Source organism: Alligator sinensis, unplaced genomic scaffold (genome assembly GCF_000455745.1).
Source record: "Alligator sinensis unplaced genomic scaffold, ASM45574v1 scaffold476_1, whole genome shotgun sequence".
Taxonomy (NCBI): domain Eukaryota; kingdom Metazoa; phylum Chordata; order Crocodylia; family Alligatoridae; genus Alligator; species Alligator sinensis.
In genome coordinates, this window is record NW_005842444.1 from 177,504 (window position 1) to 193,497 (window position 15,994).

The 15,994-nt window shown below is 41.0% G+C and overlaps 1 protein-coding gene across 2 annotated transcripts in view; it reads left to right on the forward strand.

The window, feature by feature from the left end:
• Window positions 1–15,994, forward strand: part of HOMER2 (homer scaffold protein 2) — a 100,393-nt gene that overhangs the window by 70,877 nt on the left and 13,522 nt on the right. For both annotated transcript variants that reach the window (XM_006030396.2, XM_025212096.1), the window contains exons 4-5: window positions 11,902–11,994; window positions 13,617–13,756. In XM_006030396.2, coding sequence (XP_006030458.1) covers window positions 11,902–11,994; window positions 13,617–13,756 — 233 coding nt within the window. The remainder of the gene's footprint in view (window positions 1–11,901; window positions 11,995–13,616; window positions 13,757–15,994) is intronic.

Below are 15,994 nucleotides of genomic sequence, written 5' to 3' on the forward strand. Positions count from 1 at the left end.
AAAGAGTATTAAGGCTATAAAGTGAAGCTCTTAAGCAGTGTGGATCGCCCTTTTGGGCAGGCGTCATAAAGCAGCCCTGCATCCTTGCCATATGCTATTCCAGTCTCCTTTCCCTGCCCAATCTGCTGCTCTGCTTTCTGCTTCCTTCCCTGCTTCCATCCCTGTGCTCTGTGTCCAATTTCTTGTTTTGCTGCTATGCTGCCTGTCCCCTTCCCGATGCGCTGTGCGCCATTTGTCCCACTCATGTATCAGATTGGCCATCCCTGCTTAAAACACCAAAAATACTGGAATTAGGTACCCTGTACATATTTACTTCTCCCCTGGCACAGGTACTGTAATGCAGTCTCTGCTTTATTATTTTAGCAGTGACATCCAACTAATGCGATTATCCTATAAGCCATAGTTGCCTTCAAGTAAAGAATGCAGAGCTTTGGCTGTAGATTAGTAATGGTGTGTATCTGAGTGAATTTGACCTGTTGACCAGTCCTCAACTGCTAAGGGGACCACAGCTATTAGCAGCTACAGGAGCGAGTTCATATTTAGAGCCTTAGTTTGAAAAAGCTTGCGTTTTCAGAGTTGATGGCAGAGGCTTGTAGTCCTAGCTTTCCTAATGTGTGCTTTACACAGATATTACTGTTGCCTGCAAAACAGGGATTGATTACAGCAGGAGGCTTGTAAAATATCCAGCTGCCTCTGATAATGAATAACCAGCAGATTAAAAGTACATACTCTCACTGATTAGACCAATAGCTTGTCAAGTGAACATGAGCAAGAATGTTTGTTCATGCAGTAAAGCAAGGTGCTTCTCCAACGCACAACTGATGTTTTAAGCATGAATGCCAAATTGTTATTGGCACCAAGTTTTATCAGTTAACTAAACACAAAGTCCTTGTACATTCCAGTATGCCTTAATTGCATTCCTTTCTTGTTTTGATCTAAGAGCTACCAGAGTTCAAATTTATAGAGCTGCTTCCAGTTTCAGAAACATCAAAGATGGACTATTCTTGTAAAACAAAAACCTGATGGCTGCAGCTTTACTACTTTTGGTCAGTTGGGTGAATTTTTTTTAATAAATTTATTTTACCAGATGTGTCTTACTGAGTTCATGCAGTTTTCACAACACTGTGTTTTTGCAAATATGTGGAAAATCCAATTAATTTTTGTAAAATCGTTATTGCTATTGAGATAACCAGACCCATGTCATGGTAAGATTCTGATTCTTCTTGAATGTTAACTGACTAATCTACCCAATAAAGCAAAAAAACCCCCAAAACATTTCCATTAAAAAAGGAGGAGATCCTGACAGTGATACTTCAAGAAAGGTATTTTGAAGCAGAAGAGCTTAAAAAGAAATGTGTAGCCAGCCTGCCCCAGCCTGCCTATCTAAACTAATATGGAGCCTCCTTAAGCTATCCTGAGAGAGGAATGCTGTAAGCAAATGGAAGTATAAAAGGATTAAAATAGATTCAGGAGGCAGATAATCTTTCATACATGAGTTTGTACCTGCAGCAGATAAACATCTTACAATATGTAACATCTGTATCCCATATGAGGAGATCATATCTTCTCCAATAATACTTTAAAAGAATTATTACAGTGGTGACTTTAACTGATGCTGTAATGTGAAACCAGATAGATTGCCAACTAAACAAACAACTAAAAAAACCCTCCCATCTAAAACAGCCAATAACTAGAATCAGCAAGTAAAGAACAGGGCATGAGGGATACTTGTAGGTTTCTTCACTATGATGGAAGGACTTACATTTATTTCTGAAACTGGAAAAGCATGTACTAGTATTGGTATAATTTTAACATGAAAATCTGCTATATCGATGCTTGATGATAGAATTGGAATAATTCATATCTCTGGTAATAGAATCCAATTCATGAGGTTAGAGAGGGAAATTGGAGATCTAGCTAAAAGACACAGGCATTGTGAATAAGACTAAAAAAAATTGATAATTCTGTTATAGACAACACAAGATATATTAGGTGGGGGTCCTTTGCTAATATAGAGGAATTATCTCAGCTTATAGTTACAGTAAATGGATATAGGCCAAACCAGGAGACTTAAGGATTGATATATGAACAATTTACTATCTTCTTTTCTTGAGGACACAAGGGTAATTATTGTGAAGCACCATCCTCTTTTATACCATTGTAAGGTGTCCATGCATCTGCTTCCTTTGAGAAATAAATGTATGGTATGCAGAGGCCACATAACATGACCAATAATATCAACTGCTCCAAAAGATTAATTCCGCTTATTAGGTACTGAAGTGTTTGTGAAGAGAGTTGGTTTACTAAAAGATTTAAGGTGGAAATAAAACAGCTGACCATATTCTTAAATCACTTTTGTAACTGTTCTGCAGATGGATCCTTAGATGAATCAAGATAAATACAACAGGATATAAATGTATAATGTGAATAACTGGTAGGGGCTAGGAGTGTATTTTTTAAATTTTATTTCTGGCAGCAGTTGTAAGACTTATTGGGCTGGAGGTATTTTCCAAAATGTTACTTTGTCTTATGCCAGGGGTGGGCAAAATACTGCCCACGGGCTGGATCTGGCTCTCCAACTGATTGGATACAGCCCATGGGCAGGAGTCCGCCAATTGATTTGTAATTAGCCTGCAGTGCTCTGCATGGGAGCGAGCCCTGCCCACTGTTGCCCGGGGCAGCCTGGGCCAGCCCCAGCTTGCATGCACAGCTTCTTGGCAGGGCTGATCCTGGTGCAGCTGCAGCCTCCTGGGCACTGGTCAGCTCCTCCCACCTCAAGCGGCTCCTCTTCCTCTTCCTGCCTCTGCTGCACTGCTCCAGGCAGCAGGTAATGTGGGGCAGCTGTAGGGATGAGTGTTGGGCACCAGATGCCCTGCAGTCGGGCAGTTCCTGTCCTAGTGCGTGAGGCTCCAGCTCCCAGCTGCCTTCCACTCACTTGGCCACCCCCAGGTGGCTGCTCATTGTGCCTGGTGGGTGGAGTGGGTGGAAGGTGGCCTGGAGCTGGAGCTGGGTCCCTGCATGCTGGGGCAGGAGCAACCTGGCTGCGGTTTTCCGCCCCCACCCCAGCCTGGCTGGGCATCTGCTGCCCAGTCCGCATTTCCACAGCTTCCTATGGTACCTGCTGCCTGGAGTGGTGCAACAGGGGCAGGAGGAGGAGGACGAGCCGCTGGAGGAAGGAGAAGCCGAGGAGTACCTGGGTAGCTGCAGTCGCACCAGGAGCAGCCCTTCCAGGAAACTCTGCACACTGGCCTGGGTCTGGGTCCGTCAGTGGGCTCAGGCAAGAACATGGCACAGGATGCCCCTGGTGGGAGCAGGCAGGGCTTAGTCCCATGCAGAGTGCTATGGGGGCAGCCATGGACTGGGTGCAGCGGGGGATACCACACCTTCACTGCACAGCCCAGACAAACTTTGCCCCCCACCCCCCTCTTTTCCTAGGCCCCCTCCCCCCAGCCGCTTCCCGGGACCTGGTGCGCTGGCAACCCCCAACATGCACACATACCTACCTCCCCAACGCTCACCCCACATACACCCCCCCATACCCTCTCACATACACCCCACCCCCGCACACAATATACTTTATTGTATAAATAAGGCTTTATGTTGAGCTATTATATAATCATCTCTATATATACTACTCAAAAAACATAAATCAGGACAAAAATATTTTTTGAAGTAAAATTAAAATATGTTATAGTAGATGTTCGATTTTTATTAAATGATTTGTTTTTTATCTATAATTTGTTAAAATGATATCTTCTAAAAGATTTCGTGTGTGCAGCCCTCGGTAGCTCACCAAAACTCAGTAGGTGGCTCTCCAGGCAAAATAATTGCCCACTCCGTCCTATGCCATCCAATATATTCCTAATACAATTACATTAGGTTCCTTATTAGATTTTCTCATATAATTTGCTTGTGGTTTGGGGGAGTATGGACCATTCAGTTTGATGTGGTAACCCACAGCAGTTCCTGGTGGGTTTTTTCCAAAAAGTTTCATAAGTCCAAGTTTCATTTCCCATTTAGAGACTGCCAGGACATGATTGATCTTAGAGATGGGTTTTTAAAGGGAAGTTAGTATAGTTGCATTCACAAATGTAGTTCTGTACTTGTGTAAAACAACAGTGGGCATGTGAGTGAAGACTCCAGATGTCTAAATTTCAATATATACATGCAGAATGCCTTATATGCAGAGCACTGTGAAGTAACACAGAGCTCTGTGGAGCATGTAAATATATTTCACCACTTGGTGCACCTCCCTTTTTCTAGAAGGGGAGGTAAGTTTTCAAGTGAAAGACATTTTTTTTGAAGTTGGATGATTCCTTTCCAGGTCTTTACTAAATTTGCTTCTAGCAGCAAATACACTGTAGACTTAAGTAAAACCAGATGCTGGACTGCCCACATTTTGCATGCGAGCCAGCTGTCTTAAAGGTGACATAGGGGAATGCTGATAAGAAAGTTGTTTAAAAAAAAAAAGAAGAGATTCTTCCAATCACCTGATTTAAAAACAAAAAAACAAACAAACTGTGGGCTCTGAATAAACCTGTGCTATGATAGGGTCAGCATCCACTGACTTAAGACTTCCATTGAGGAACAAAGAGCCCTGTCCTTGGTTTTCTTCTGTATATCCTGTAGGACGGACTTGCAGGTGTTGGTTCTGACTTAGACTTTGGTGCATGTGGCAAGGCAGCCAAACTTTTCCAGTTTGGAATCTAAAGGTTTGCCTGCGTGGCATCATGCAGTGCTGAGCTAGCTCTGAACAAGCGGGTTTGGCACTGGAAGCAGCACAGCCATGCTAGTAGGGTACTATGGCCTGGGCCTGTTAGCCATGTTGAAAAGCAGTGTGTATGAGCCCTGGATTGTATAGCGTAGACATCCTGATATTCTGGCCTTCTGGCTAACTGTTTGACGTACATAGTTTAGTGCTGCTTCAGTTTGTTTCTTGGCATACAGCACTTTTGGCCTATTTCTGAGTGAATTGTCTTGTGTCAAGAAGCTTAACAGATGCTGGTAATTGGTTTTTTTCCCTTCAGCCTGTAAGTTCTGAACTCTTGATCTTTATAACCTTTGCGAGTGTGTTGCAATAACCTAGCAAGGGATCCTATGCACTCGCCAGGCCTTTTTTTTCACCCAGCACTTTGCTGTTCTGTTTGTATTGACTTTTCTGCCAATCCATTTGATGATAAAGACTTGACTTGTTGTGTTTCAACTGGCGTATCAAGGAGAACTGCCCAACTGAGCCATTTGTGCGTCTTTGGCCATTATGCTGCCGCATCCACAAAACCGGATGGTGAATTTCACATGGCCTTGGTTCTTATAGCTTTTTTGCAAAAAAAGAAAAAAGGCAATTACTGTAAATGTAAATGAGGCAGGTTTTGAGGGTGGCAGTTGCTTTGCCACTCTGGCACTAGCACAGTATGTGCTGAGGGGAAATAAAATGTAACACCAGATCAGGAATTAAAACCCAAGCCTGTACAAATGTAAAAAGATCTAATAAAATGTTTTTTGAGGTGACACGCTAGCTGCAGATTTTAAATAACCTTCAAATAATTCATACTGTATGACATATTAGTACATCCAAGTCCCCATTACATTTCTATGGGCAAGGTTCATAACCAAATGTAGCATTTGTATGCTGCATAATCCTGAGACAAAAAGTGCTTCTCAAGACTTGCTAACAATAAATTCATTCTTTATCACAGCCAGAGCCCACTGTTGGCTAAAGCACTGTGATTGGGTATTATATATATTTAATGATCTGCTGCAGAACCTAGGACTAGCTCTGGCATTTATTTTCATACCTGCAGCAGTGATTAGCTCTTTCCTTTCTTCTTCCACCTGCCCTCTTTCCATCTTTTTATGAGTTTGGAAAGTTTTGCCAGCCTGAGAGAATTCATTCAGAACAGCAGAAGATGGATGAGGGAAAAGAGCAAAGATGAAGAGGAGGACAACTTTTTGAAATATTACTACTTTTAAAATATAATTGACCTGCTAGAAATACATTTACTCCTTTCTCTTTCTTTTTTTCATTTTTTTAGAAATCAACTAAGCAGGCACTAACTAAGTTCACTATTCACACCTTTAACTAGGATATACATATTAAGAAAATATGTGCAGTCACATGAGATACTGCAAACCATCTATGCCATAGGCTGCAATATCCACCTATGAAAGGGTGCCAGTCAAAAAGCCCAACAATATATTAAGAAAATCCATGGCCCCCATCACAGAAATTATGCGCAATTTTTTAAAAATTCCCATTGATCTTGGTTTCAGATACAACATACAAAAATTCTTATTAAATAAGTCTCTATTATTCTGTCGGCAGGAGTGGACTTTCTGGACATAACAGTAATGTACTAGTTCCAAGAGGTGCCATGGGGTCTTTCCTATCTTGGTCAGAAATGTCTCATTTCTTCCTATGCATCAGTTACATTAGAAATATGGCAGAAGTTTAGGCCACTCATATCATGACTATATATTTAAAAGAATAGTCAGATGAAAGTTTTTAACCTCTCAAGAGCTAAATGCATCTATCCATTGGTGAAAAACAGATTAATGAAGTCTGAAATGTACACAATATCTAGGAGTAAAGTGTTGTAAAGAGGGAACTACAAAACCATATGGACCGAGTGCATAAAATAACCTGCAAAAATATAAATACTGTAATCTTCTACTATAATTTCAGTTATAGCAAACATTTTCCAGAAAGGGAGGTGCAAGATTTCAAGTGGAAGATGTTTTTTAAGTTGGCAGACAAGTCTTTTACTGATCTTACTGTTGGAAACAAATTTAGTAAATAAACTGTAGCTCGCATTATACATTAAAGAGTGGGGGCTTCAGTTAGTCTTTTTTTAATCATGCTTTTGTGTAAAACTTGACAATGTTCTCTTCACAGTTCTCATTTTTCTGACCTGTCTTCTCTGACCTTTACAGTGTTAGTTTGTACAAGTCATTTTTTCAGATCTTTTCATATTTGTTCCTAGTTTACTCAGACTCATGAATTTTGCATGTTCCTACATAAGATTTATTATAAGAGAGTGACTCAACAATAAGCCATGTGGAAGATACCCAAATTTAAAGCCTAATGTTAACATAAAGGATGTTAAAAATAGTCTGTCTCTTGTAGATGTTTTGATCCAATAACAGTAGCAGCAGTAAATATATTTTACATGGAGAACTTTGGAGTTTCATCACTTACAGATGAAACATAGTACGGTTGTTTTAATGAGTTTTGTAGATCTACATATGTACACTTATGTATAACTCACTCATCCCAACAAAGAATACTTTCTTCCTACATTCAGCTTCAGCTGAATTTAAAAAAGGTAGCTGGTCTCTAAAGCCCATATGCATCTCATGAACCATATTCCAGCAACCTCCACAAATTAAAATTTGAAATTTAATTTGTTTTTTTTTTTGCACGTATATGCACATTGAGTGGAATCTTAAGATGGTCCAGGTGCTTAATGGAAATTTCCCTTCTGTTCATATGTGTGCAGATTGCTCCTAAAATGCTGGAAAAATCCAAACACCCCTAACAAGTCTGTGCTTCTGTGCCGCTGACACTTTTGTAGGCATACCTGAGCTTTGTATCAGCGAATGAGGCCCTGGTGGCAGGTTAGCTGTGGCAGCATGAAACTCAGCACTGGCTATACTCCCATTTACCCAGCTTTTTGGGTGGGTTTTGCAGCCTGCACTGTGCTCTGTGCTGCTGTTGCTCTGTTATCACAATTCAAGACTGCTGTGCCTAGCTGAACGCAGTTGCACTTTCAACTGACATGGAAATATACCCCGCCTGTTGTAGCACTTACTGTATTCAGGACCCTGTTCTCCATTGAATAGCAGTGTTCTCCATATGGAGGAGGACAGGGTTCAGAGTAAGTTTATCTGTCCTACATGCAACATAGGGACATGGGAATTGCCACAGTGAAACAGACCCATCTAGCCCAGTGATTGTCAACTGGAGGTATGCAAACCCCCGGGGGTACTTGAGAAGGCCTGGTGGGGTATGCATGGGTGGGTGGGGATGGAGCGCTGCCACGTACCATCCCACGCTGCTGCACAGGTGCTGCCCGCCTGGCCAGATGCGGGGTGAGGGAAGCTCGCACACAGCGGTTGCTGCCACTCCACATCCAACCACGCCCCCCCGCCCCCCATGTCCAGCTGCCGGGGGTACACTGATCCAAAAAGGTTGAAAACCCCTGATCTAGCCTGATATACTGCCTGTGGTGGCTAATACCAGATGCTTCAAATCAAGCCTACTTGTTTTCATTGAATTCTGGAAGATTTCATGGGCAGTGATAGAAGGGCAAAGTGTTGTTTACCTGTTAACATATTATAAGGATTAAAGAGCTGCATGATCTGGCTCTGTTACTGGCGTAGTCGTGTCCCCTTGATGACCTTTCTAAGAGGTATTGGTGTGAGAGAGATCGGTATCTCATTTCATGGATGACTGAAGGTCTCCTGTCGGGCTCCCCTGTTTTAATCCATCTCAGTCTTTCCCCCTCTTCTTTTAAACAAAATGTGTAAACTCTTTCTGAAAGTGTTTTTTGCTGTGACCTCTGGCTCTCCATTGTCTCTTTCTTGGATGCAGTTCTTCCTTCTGTACCTATTCCTGAATTTTAGTGTGAAGTGTAGCCTTATTCATGTTTGAGTTCTTGTGCTTTATTTCTTCACAGTTGTTTTTTTGTCCTGTCTATCCTGAGCCATCAAATGCTACATTGGCTATTCATTTTAGTCAATATAAATAAGAAAATTATAAAAACTCCTATTTAAATTACTTTTAAATGTCTTTTCTTTCCAGTGTCAGACATTTTTCAGTGATGTTTCTCATGCAAGTTTCAGCCACAGTTGGCAACTAGGTGGTACATTCACAGCTTTGTGCCCACCCTCTCTCCTCCTCAACACCTTTTATTTAGAGGTTTCCCATAGCTATCCTTCCTTTATAATTTTCCTTTTGAAATCATATCTATGAAATCAAATGGTTCTGTTAATGACTGGGATTTGTATGTAAAATCAAAAGGTAGAATGCCTTTTCTTTATAAGGCTTTTCAAAAGTGCTATACAAGTCCAACTGGGACTTGTTTATGAAAATCCCATCCTTAGTCTGTCGATTTAACAATAGAGGCTTCAATACCTTTTCCCCCTCAGTGATTGAATTAATATCTTATGTGAATGAGAAACAGTTAATGCTGGTGTCTTCAATCAATGGTCTACTAACTTTTCATAGATTGTTAGGGGCTGGAAGGGACCAGCCCCCCCGCTCTAGGCAGGAAGACAACTGGGGTCAAGTGACCCCAGCGAGATGACTGTCCAGGCTCCTCTTAAAAACCGCCAGGGTAGGTGACTGCTCCACCTCTGGAGGGAGTTTATTCCACAGTCTGGACACCCTGACTGCAAAGGAGTTTTTCCTGGTATTAAGCCTGACATGGCCTTCCAGGAGTTTATATCCATTGGTCCTGGTCTTCCCCAGGGGTGCCCTAGTGAACAGTTGTTCACTGAGCTCCTGATGCACTCCTCTGATATAGCGGTATCCCACTATCAAGTCCTCTCTCAACTTTCTCTTATCTAGGCTAAAGAGACCCAGGTCCCTCAGCCTTTCCTCATATGGCTTGCCTTGCAAGTCCCTGATCATACAGGTGGCTCTTTTCTGGACCCTCTCAAGTTTTTCCACGTCCTTGTTGAAGTGCGACACCCAGAACTGGATGCATTACTCCAGCTGCGGTCTCACCAGTGCTGAGTACAGTGGGAGTATCACTTCCATAGTTTTACACGAGATGCATCGGTTGATGCATGCCACCGTGTTGTTTGCCCTGCTGGTTACTGCATCGCACTGCTGGCTCATGTTCATGTGATGGTCCGTCATTACTCCTAGGTCCCTTTCAGTCATGCAAGTCAGGCTGTCACCTCCGAACCTGTATATAGGTTGAGGGTTATTTGCACCCAGATGGAGCACCTTACACTTGGAAGTGTTAAACTTCATCTGGTTCCAGTCTGCCCAGCTCTTTAGCCTATCCAGGTCTGCCTGTATCTGCACCCTATCTTCTGGTGTGACCACACTTCCCCATAACTTGGTGCCACACACCAGATCATCTCCCTTGGCCAACACCAGGTCTAGGAGAGCGTTACTTCTGGTTAGCCCTTGCACCTCCTAGATTAGAAAGAGCTCATGGTCAGGAAACTGCGTGAACCATCTAACCTTGCCAAGTGTTCCTCCCAATTTGTCTGGGTAATTGAAGTCACCCATGACAATGGCATGGCAATGAAAAACTTTATTTTCGTTAGTCATAAGAAAATGAGACTTTTTTTTCTTTTTTTAGCATAAGGCCATTTTTCCTACAATCCCATTTTTACCATTAGGGTTATCGTAACCACCTCTCTTTTTTCTTGCACTCATACCCTCAGATTAATGTGATTGCTCTATTTTCTGTCCTTCAGCTGCCTTCCCTTTAAAATGAGAAAATATTTGAGAATCCTTAACCGAAACTTACATCTTTTACCCTTAAACTTTAATAGGCTAATATTTTTGGGGGGAGGAGCTGACTCAAACCTACAGCAACTGTCCCTTCACTTTTGTTAGTGTAACCCTTCTGCCAGGCACCAGTCAGCAACACAAGGGCCGGGTTCACATTTTGGGCTACCTCATAAATTTATACCCGTGGCTCAAGTCCCCACCCAGAAATCTGGGAACACTAAATTTATTACTAGGGTGTCCCACATAAACAAAAACATGTGTAACCAAAAAAGAGATTCAATACAGAAAACTGGAAACAGCACCAAATGCAGTGTGAAACGCTACTAACTACACAACATAATCTGTAGGTTGTGCTGCACCAGGGGAAGCTGCTTGAGAGCACGGGTCCTTCAGTGGTGCAAGGGCCCCTCGGTGTTCTCGGATGGATAGTGGCATGGCAGTCTTTGCTCCCATGAGCAGAGGAGAGGCTGTATATGTGTGTGGGGAGCGACTGTGGCTCCAGGCAGCATGCACACGCCCCACACTTGCGGGCTAGACTAGATGGCCTGCTGAAATGAAAACTGCAGGGAAACTCCAAAAGAACCAAGTTTATTAATGGTTACAGCCGGCACAAAACTGGCAGGATTAGAAACACCCAGGTTCCAACCCTGTTTAAACTGCCAGGCCTAAATCCTGGCCAGCAAACACCCAGTATTCATCCCTTTTAAACCTCAAAAAAGAAAAAGGGGAAGAAAAGGAAGAGAGAGGAGTTCCAGACCTTGGAGCAGTTCTCCCTCTTTTTCCCCTAGACCCGAGCTTCCCTTTGCACTAGCTGCACTGCTTCTCCCATGCAGGAGACTTTACTCTTCAGCATCTGCTACCAGCTTCTCCCTCCAAATCAGTCTAGCTCCCTTTATATCCCTCTGCATGACATCACCCTGGCCTTGTCCAATCAGTTCCTCTCCCAACCAGTCGATCTGAGAATCCTCTGCTTCCCTGGGCCACTGAGGCCAGAGGGTTTTGCATATTGACCCCAGATATGACCCCAGTTTCCCTTGTGCTGAGCACATGGCCAAAACACAGGGACAGTCTTGCCCACATAAAAAAGAACACAGACAAAAAAGCACATTACACATCCAGTGTGCCTGGGGGACGTTGCATTAGTTTCTAAGGAAACTATGGAGATATTGCCCTGATTCTAAGACTGTTACTACATTCTTTTAAGGGAATCCTGTTTGTTTTTATCCTGAAATCAAACAAAGAATTCAAATATTAAATCTACAAAAAATGTAAATAGCCAGTACTGTTTGTATAGTCTTTGGTTATTGTGGACTGTCAATAACAAATATAAGGAAATTATTCTAAATTGAGTTAATATATTGTAATGTTTTGTAAATTAATTTATTGTAATTATAAATTACTTGAATAAATATTCTTCATGCATTTGGCAGTTTGCAGAGAAATTCCAGGAAGTAAAAGAAGCTGCCAAACTAGCAAGAGACAGATCTCAAGAGAAAATTGAAACATCAAGCAATCATTCCCAAGTAAGTTTTGTCTGTAAAATATGTACCTGTGCACACGTACACACATGCACGTGATTTAATGCTTATTTTTCCAATGAGCGATATATGCTTTGTGTAGCTTAAAGTCCTAAAGATCATTGTTAACTGTTGGCTATTAATATTGTTAAAGGAATATTCTTCCTTCCCTATGTTCTTTCTCTGTTTTATAACTATAGTTGTCTTTTCAGAACATTTGAGTTGTAATAATTAAAAAAAAAATACCAAGGTTACCCATAGATTCTTTCATACAGTTATGCATGGGACTGGTCAGTGGAGAGTTAGTCTTACTGTTGTGCTCAGGAATTTTATAAGAATTGAGATCTTTAGTTATGCTTGCTTTTGCTATTTGCCTAACCTAGTTTGGTGCAAGGTAATTTTGTACAGTTAAAGTACAAGCTTCCGTAGAGGGCTTTCTTGTGTCTCACTGACCAAATTCGGTAATACAGAAGAAGTGCTATGGTATATAAGCAAAAGATAAGCCTTTAACATCCTTTACTGTTTGTGACTGGTAGGAAGAGCTCTTGCAATGCATGTTTGAAGAACACACTCTCTCTCCAGGACTGCCTTGCCTAGCAAGGTGTCACTATCTTGTGTTAACAATTAAAAAAAAAAAAAAAAAGATATGAGGAAATAAGGTTTTATCACAATCTCTTACTGTAATTTACTGTATTTATGTAAAGACTAAAGCTAAGAATCATTCTTGTTTACTGGCAACTCATTTGTGTTTTGCATAAAAGTGTTAGCATTTGGAGGAGAGTTTGACTACGTTTCATTTGACGACTAATTTAAAGATCAAGAGAACATTTAGTTGTTTGATGGGAGCTGCGGTGTGCTAAGCACTTCAGAAAAAATACATCAGTCCTCTTATTGGATCCATAAGCATAGACCTCAGAGCCTGACTTTAAATAGTCATTCATTAAACATTGTGAATAACTGTCTTTAGAGTCTCTTCTACTTTATAACGAGGGACCTCTGATGAACAATACGTGAAGCTGATTTCTTTGGAGCAGGAAAATCTTTCTTTTCTGCTTCCAATAATGGATTTTAAAAATTTCTTGAAAATTTTCAAACATCAAATTAGTAAATCGTGTTTCTCATCTTAGCTTTTATTACCGTTGTATATGTTTCATGTTCTACTTTTGTTGTTATCATTTATAATGTATGCATGATCTAAGTTGCTATAAAAGGGTAGTGTACATAGAAGTTGTCAAAAGATTGGTACATGAGCCAGGTTTAAAAAGACACTGATCTCTTAGCTACTGGTCTGACTCTGCCAGTTCGTGCACTCATCTAAGTAGGCTGTGCTATGAAACATCTCATGTTTCTGAAGGAGTTGAAAATGTTTTTGCTAAGTGCAGAACACACTTTGTACCGTCCACACTTTATTCTTAGGTTTCCTCCCCTTTCTGACTGTATTCCTTTGAAAATTAATATGAAGATGGGGATAGCACCATGTTTTGATTGGAAAAGAGAGAAACTTTTTGACTCCTTTGTACACAATATGCTTCACATGCTTAGTGAGGAAGTGCTTAGCTTTGTGTTGCTGCCCCCTGCTCTCCCAAAAAAGCCAGTAAGTTGACTTTAGTTTGTGGATGGTGCCACAGGAATCTGGACGTGAAACACCATGTTCTACCCGCGCCTCGAGTGTGAATGGAACAGATGATGAGAAGGCATCACATGGTGGCCCTGCTGATGCACAACTGAAAACTGAGAATGATAAATTGAAAATTGCTCTAGCCCAAAGGTAAAGCTTTTTAAATATTAGTAAAAGAATGTGCAGCGACGATTTGGTAATGATTGCCTTTTGGATCATTGTTAAGGGATAATTCAGTAGCAAAAAGGCAGCTGTCAGCCCTAATTATATTTGTGCAAAAGCAAATACCAAAGTATATGAAATAGCAGCCCATGTGAAAAATGGAAATCGGGTAAGTGGATCTGTGAAAGTGCTTGCAGATGGCCAACCTGTTCTCAAAAAACAAAATAAAAGTAATAGATGTATTTGATTTTTAGCACAGTACATCAAGTGACATGTTACAGTACTAAGGGGCACAGGCATAAGAGTGAAATGCATGTGTATTGACTTCGCTTGTTAGCCTGAAACAGCTTTGTTTTACATGTCTATTTTAAATGGTTAACAGGTGGAAGGTTTTAGTTCATTCCTAAAACCTATCTAAAGGGCTAAAACGATAAAAGTGTGTGTGTGTGTGTGTGTGTGTATAATATATAATATTACTTAAATAAATCACCAAAAGGTCCACTTACACAATTTAAACCAAAACCATTGAAGGCATAGGTTACAGCAGAGATTCTCAGCCAGCATGTCAGAGAACCCTGGGATGCCATGAGATCCTTTGAAGGGTGCGGAAAGTATAAGATAAGCAGGTTGTGAGGGGATAAGCAGATAAGAGCAGGCTCAGTCTCTCTCTATGTAGCTGCTCTCCCACCCCTACTGCCTGCCCCCTCTGCAAGGAGGTAAGCCCTGAAATAAAGGAATTATTTTTTTAATGGGGTGCTTCTCAATTCACAGTTATGCGAGGGTGTCTTGACTCTCAAAAGGTTGAGAACGTCTGAGATGATGACTCAAAAACTGTTTTGACCAAATGTGAAGTTCTTTTAATATCAAAATCACACTGAAGGAGTGTGCAAAAACTATTTGGTAATTAAGGGTATTAACAACATTTTTTCAGATGTGGTTGCATTAATCTAAATCCATGCAGTAAAACAAATGAATTGAGGGGGTTTTAGTAGGTACCTCCTGGTATCAAATTGGAAGACTTACCACTTCATTTTTCTGATCTCATCCATGCTGAGAGAATCTCTCTCTCACCTTACTGATACTAGCCTAAATAGCCTACCACGTACATGTGGGTTCAGGAATACAGAAATAACATCTGGGCCATTGGGGAGCAATTGATGCTTATAGTATGTGAAACCAATCTTCAATTCCTCTCTGATTTTGCTGGCTATACCTTTTCTAGGAGAATAGATGAGGGTATTTAAAATTACAAAAGGGAATTAACTCACCATAAAAAGTTAAAGGAAAAATTTAACTTTACTGAGCTTTCTGAAAGTCTTAAGGATGCATTTTAAGGCAGTGCACAATGTCCCTTGGAGTCACATTTTGTATGATCTGATTTAATATATTATTTGAAAATGGCCATAACTATAATTTGTAGCCATAGTAAAAATCTAGAAGTTGGAATGTTCTGAGCAGTGACATTAAAATGCTATCATTCTTTTCCTAGAACTTATTTGCCATGTCTGCCTCTTGCATATGAATGTGTCCATGAATTAAAAGGAAATATATATCAGGTTCAACTACTTTAAAAAGCTATTAAAAAGAGAAAAAAGGAAGCAACATAAATAGTATTAGCCAGGTAGAGATCCAAAGGTTGAACATCTTGTATAAGGCTACGTCATCACACCTTTTTAATTTTTGAAGTAATTATAATTTCAAATTGCTACTCGTGCTTAGTAGCTCTACAGTCTTCCAGAGGTTGGTAACAGCTAGGCACCAGGATACCAGGAGCTTTCCACTTTTTTCATTTACCATCTCTTTATATTTCCTGTAGCTTGGAAGGTAATGGGAATGCAATGTTTCGTTTTTCAGTGGTAAGTTTCAGAGCTTTATAGGTATTAAGACCAAACAGAAAAACAGCATATTTTACTTCCAAGAGGCCCAAAGTATTTCTTTTTTCTTGGTTTAGTAATACAGTATCTCAGATGGTGTCTTCCATCTTGAAGGATCCCAGCATCCTTTACAAACTGATATACATACTGTGTACAGGGGACACTTTATACATGTGTTTAAGTCGGCAGGCCCGGATGAGCTCCATTCGAGGGTACTGAAGGCACTGGCTGACGTCATTGCGCAGCCACTGGTGGTAATATTTGAACACTCGTGGCGCATGGGCCAGGTCCCGGAGGACTGGAAAAGGGCCAATGTGGTCCCCATTTTCAAGAAAGGGAGGAAGGAGGACCC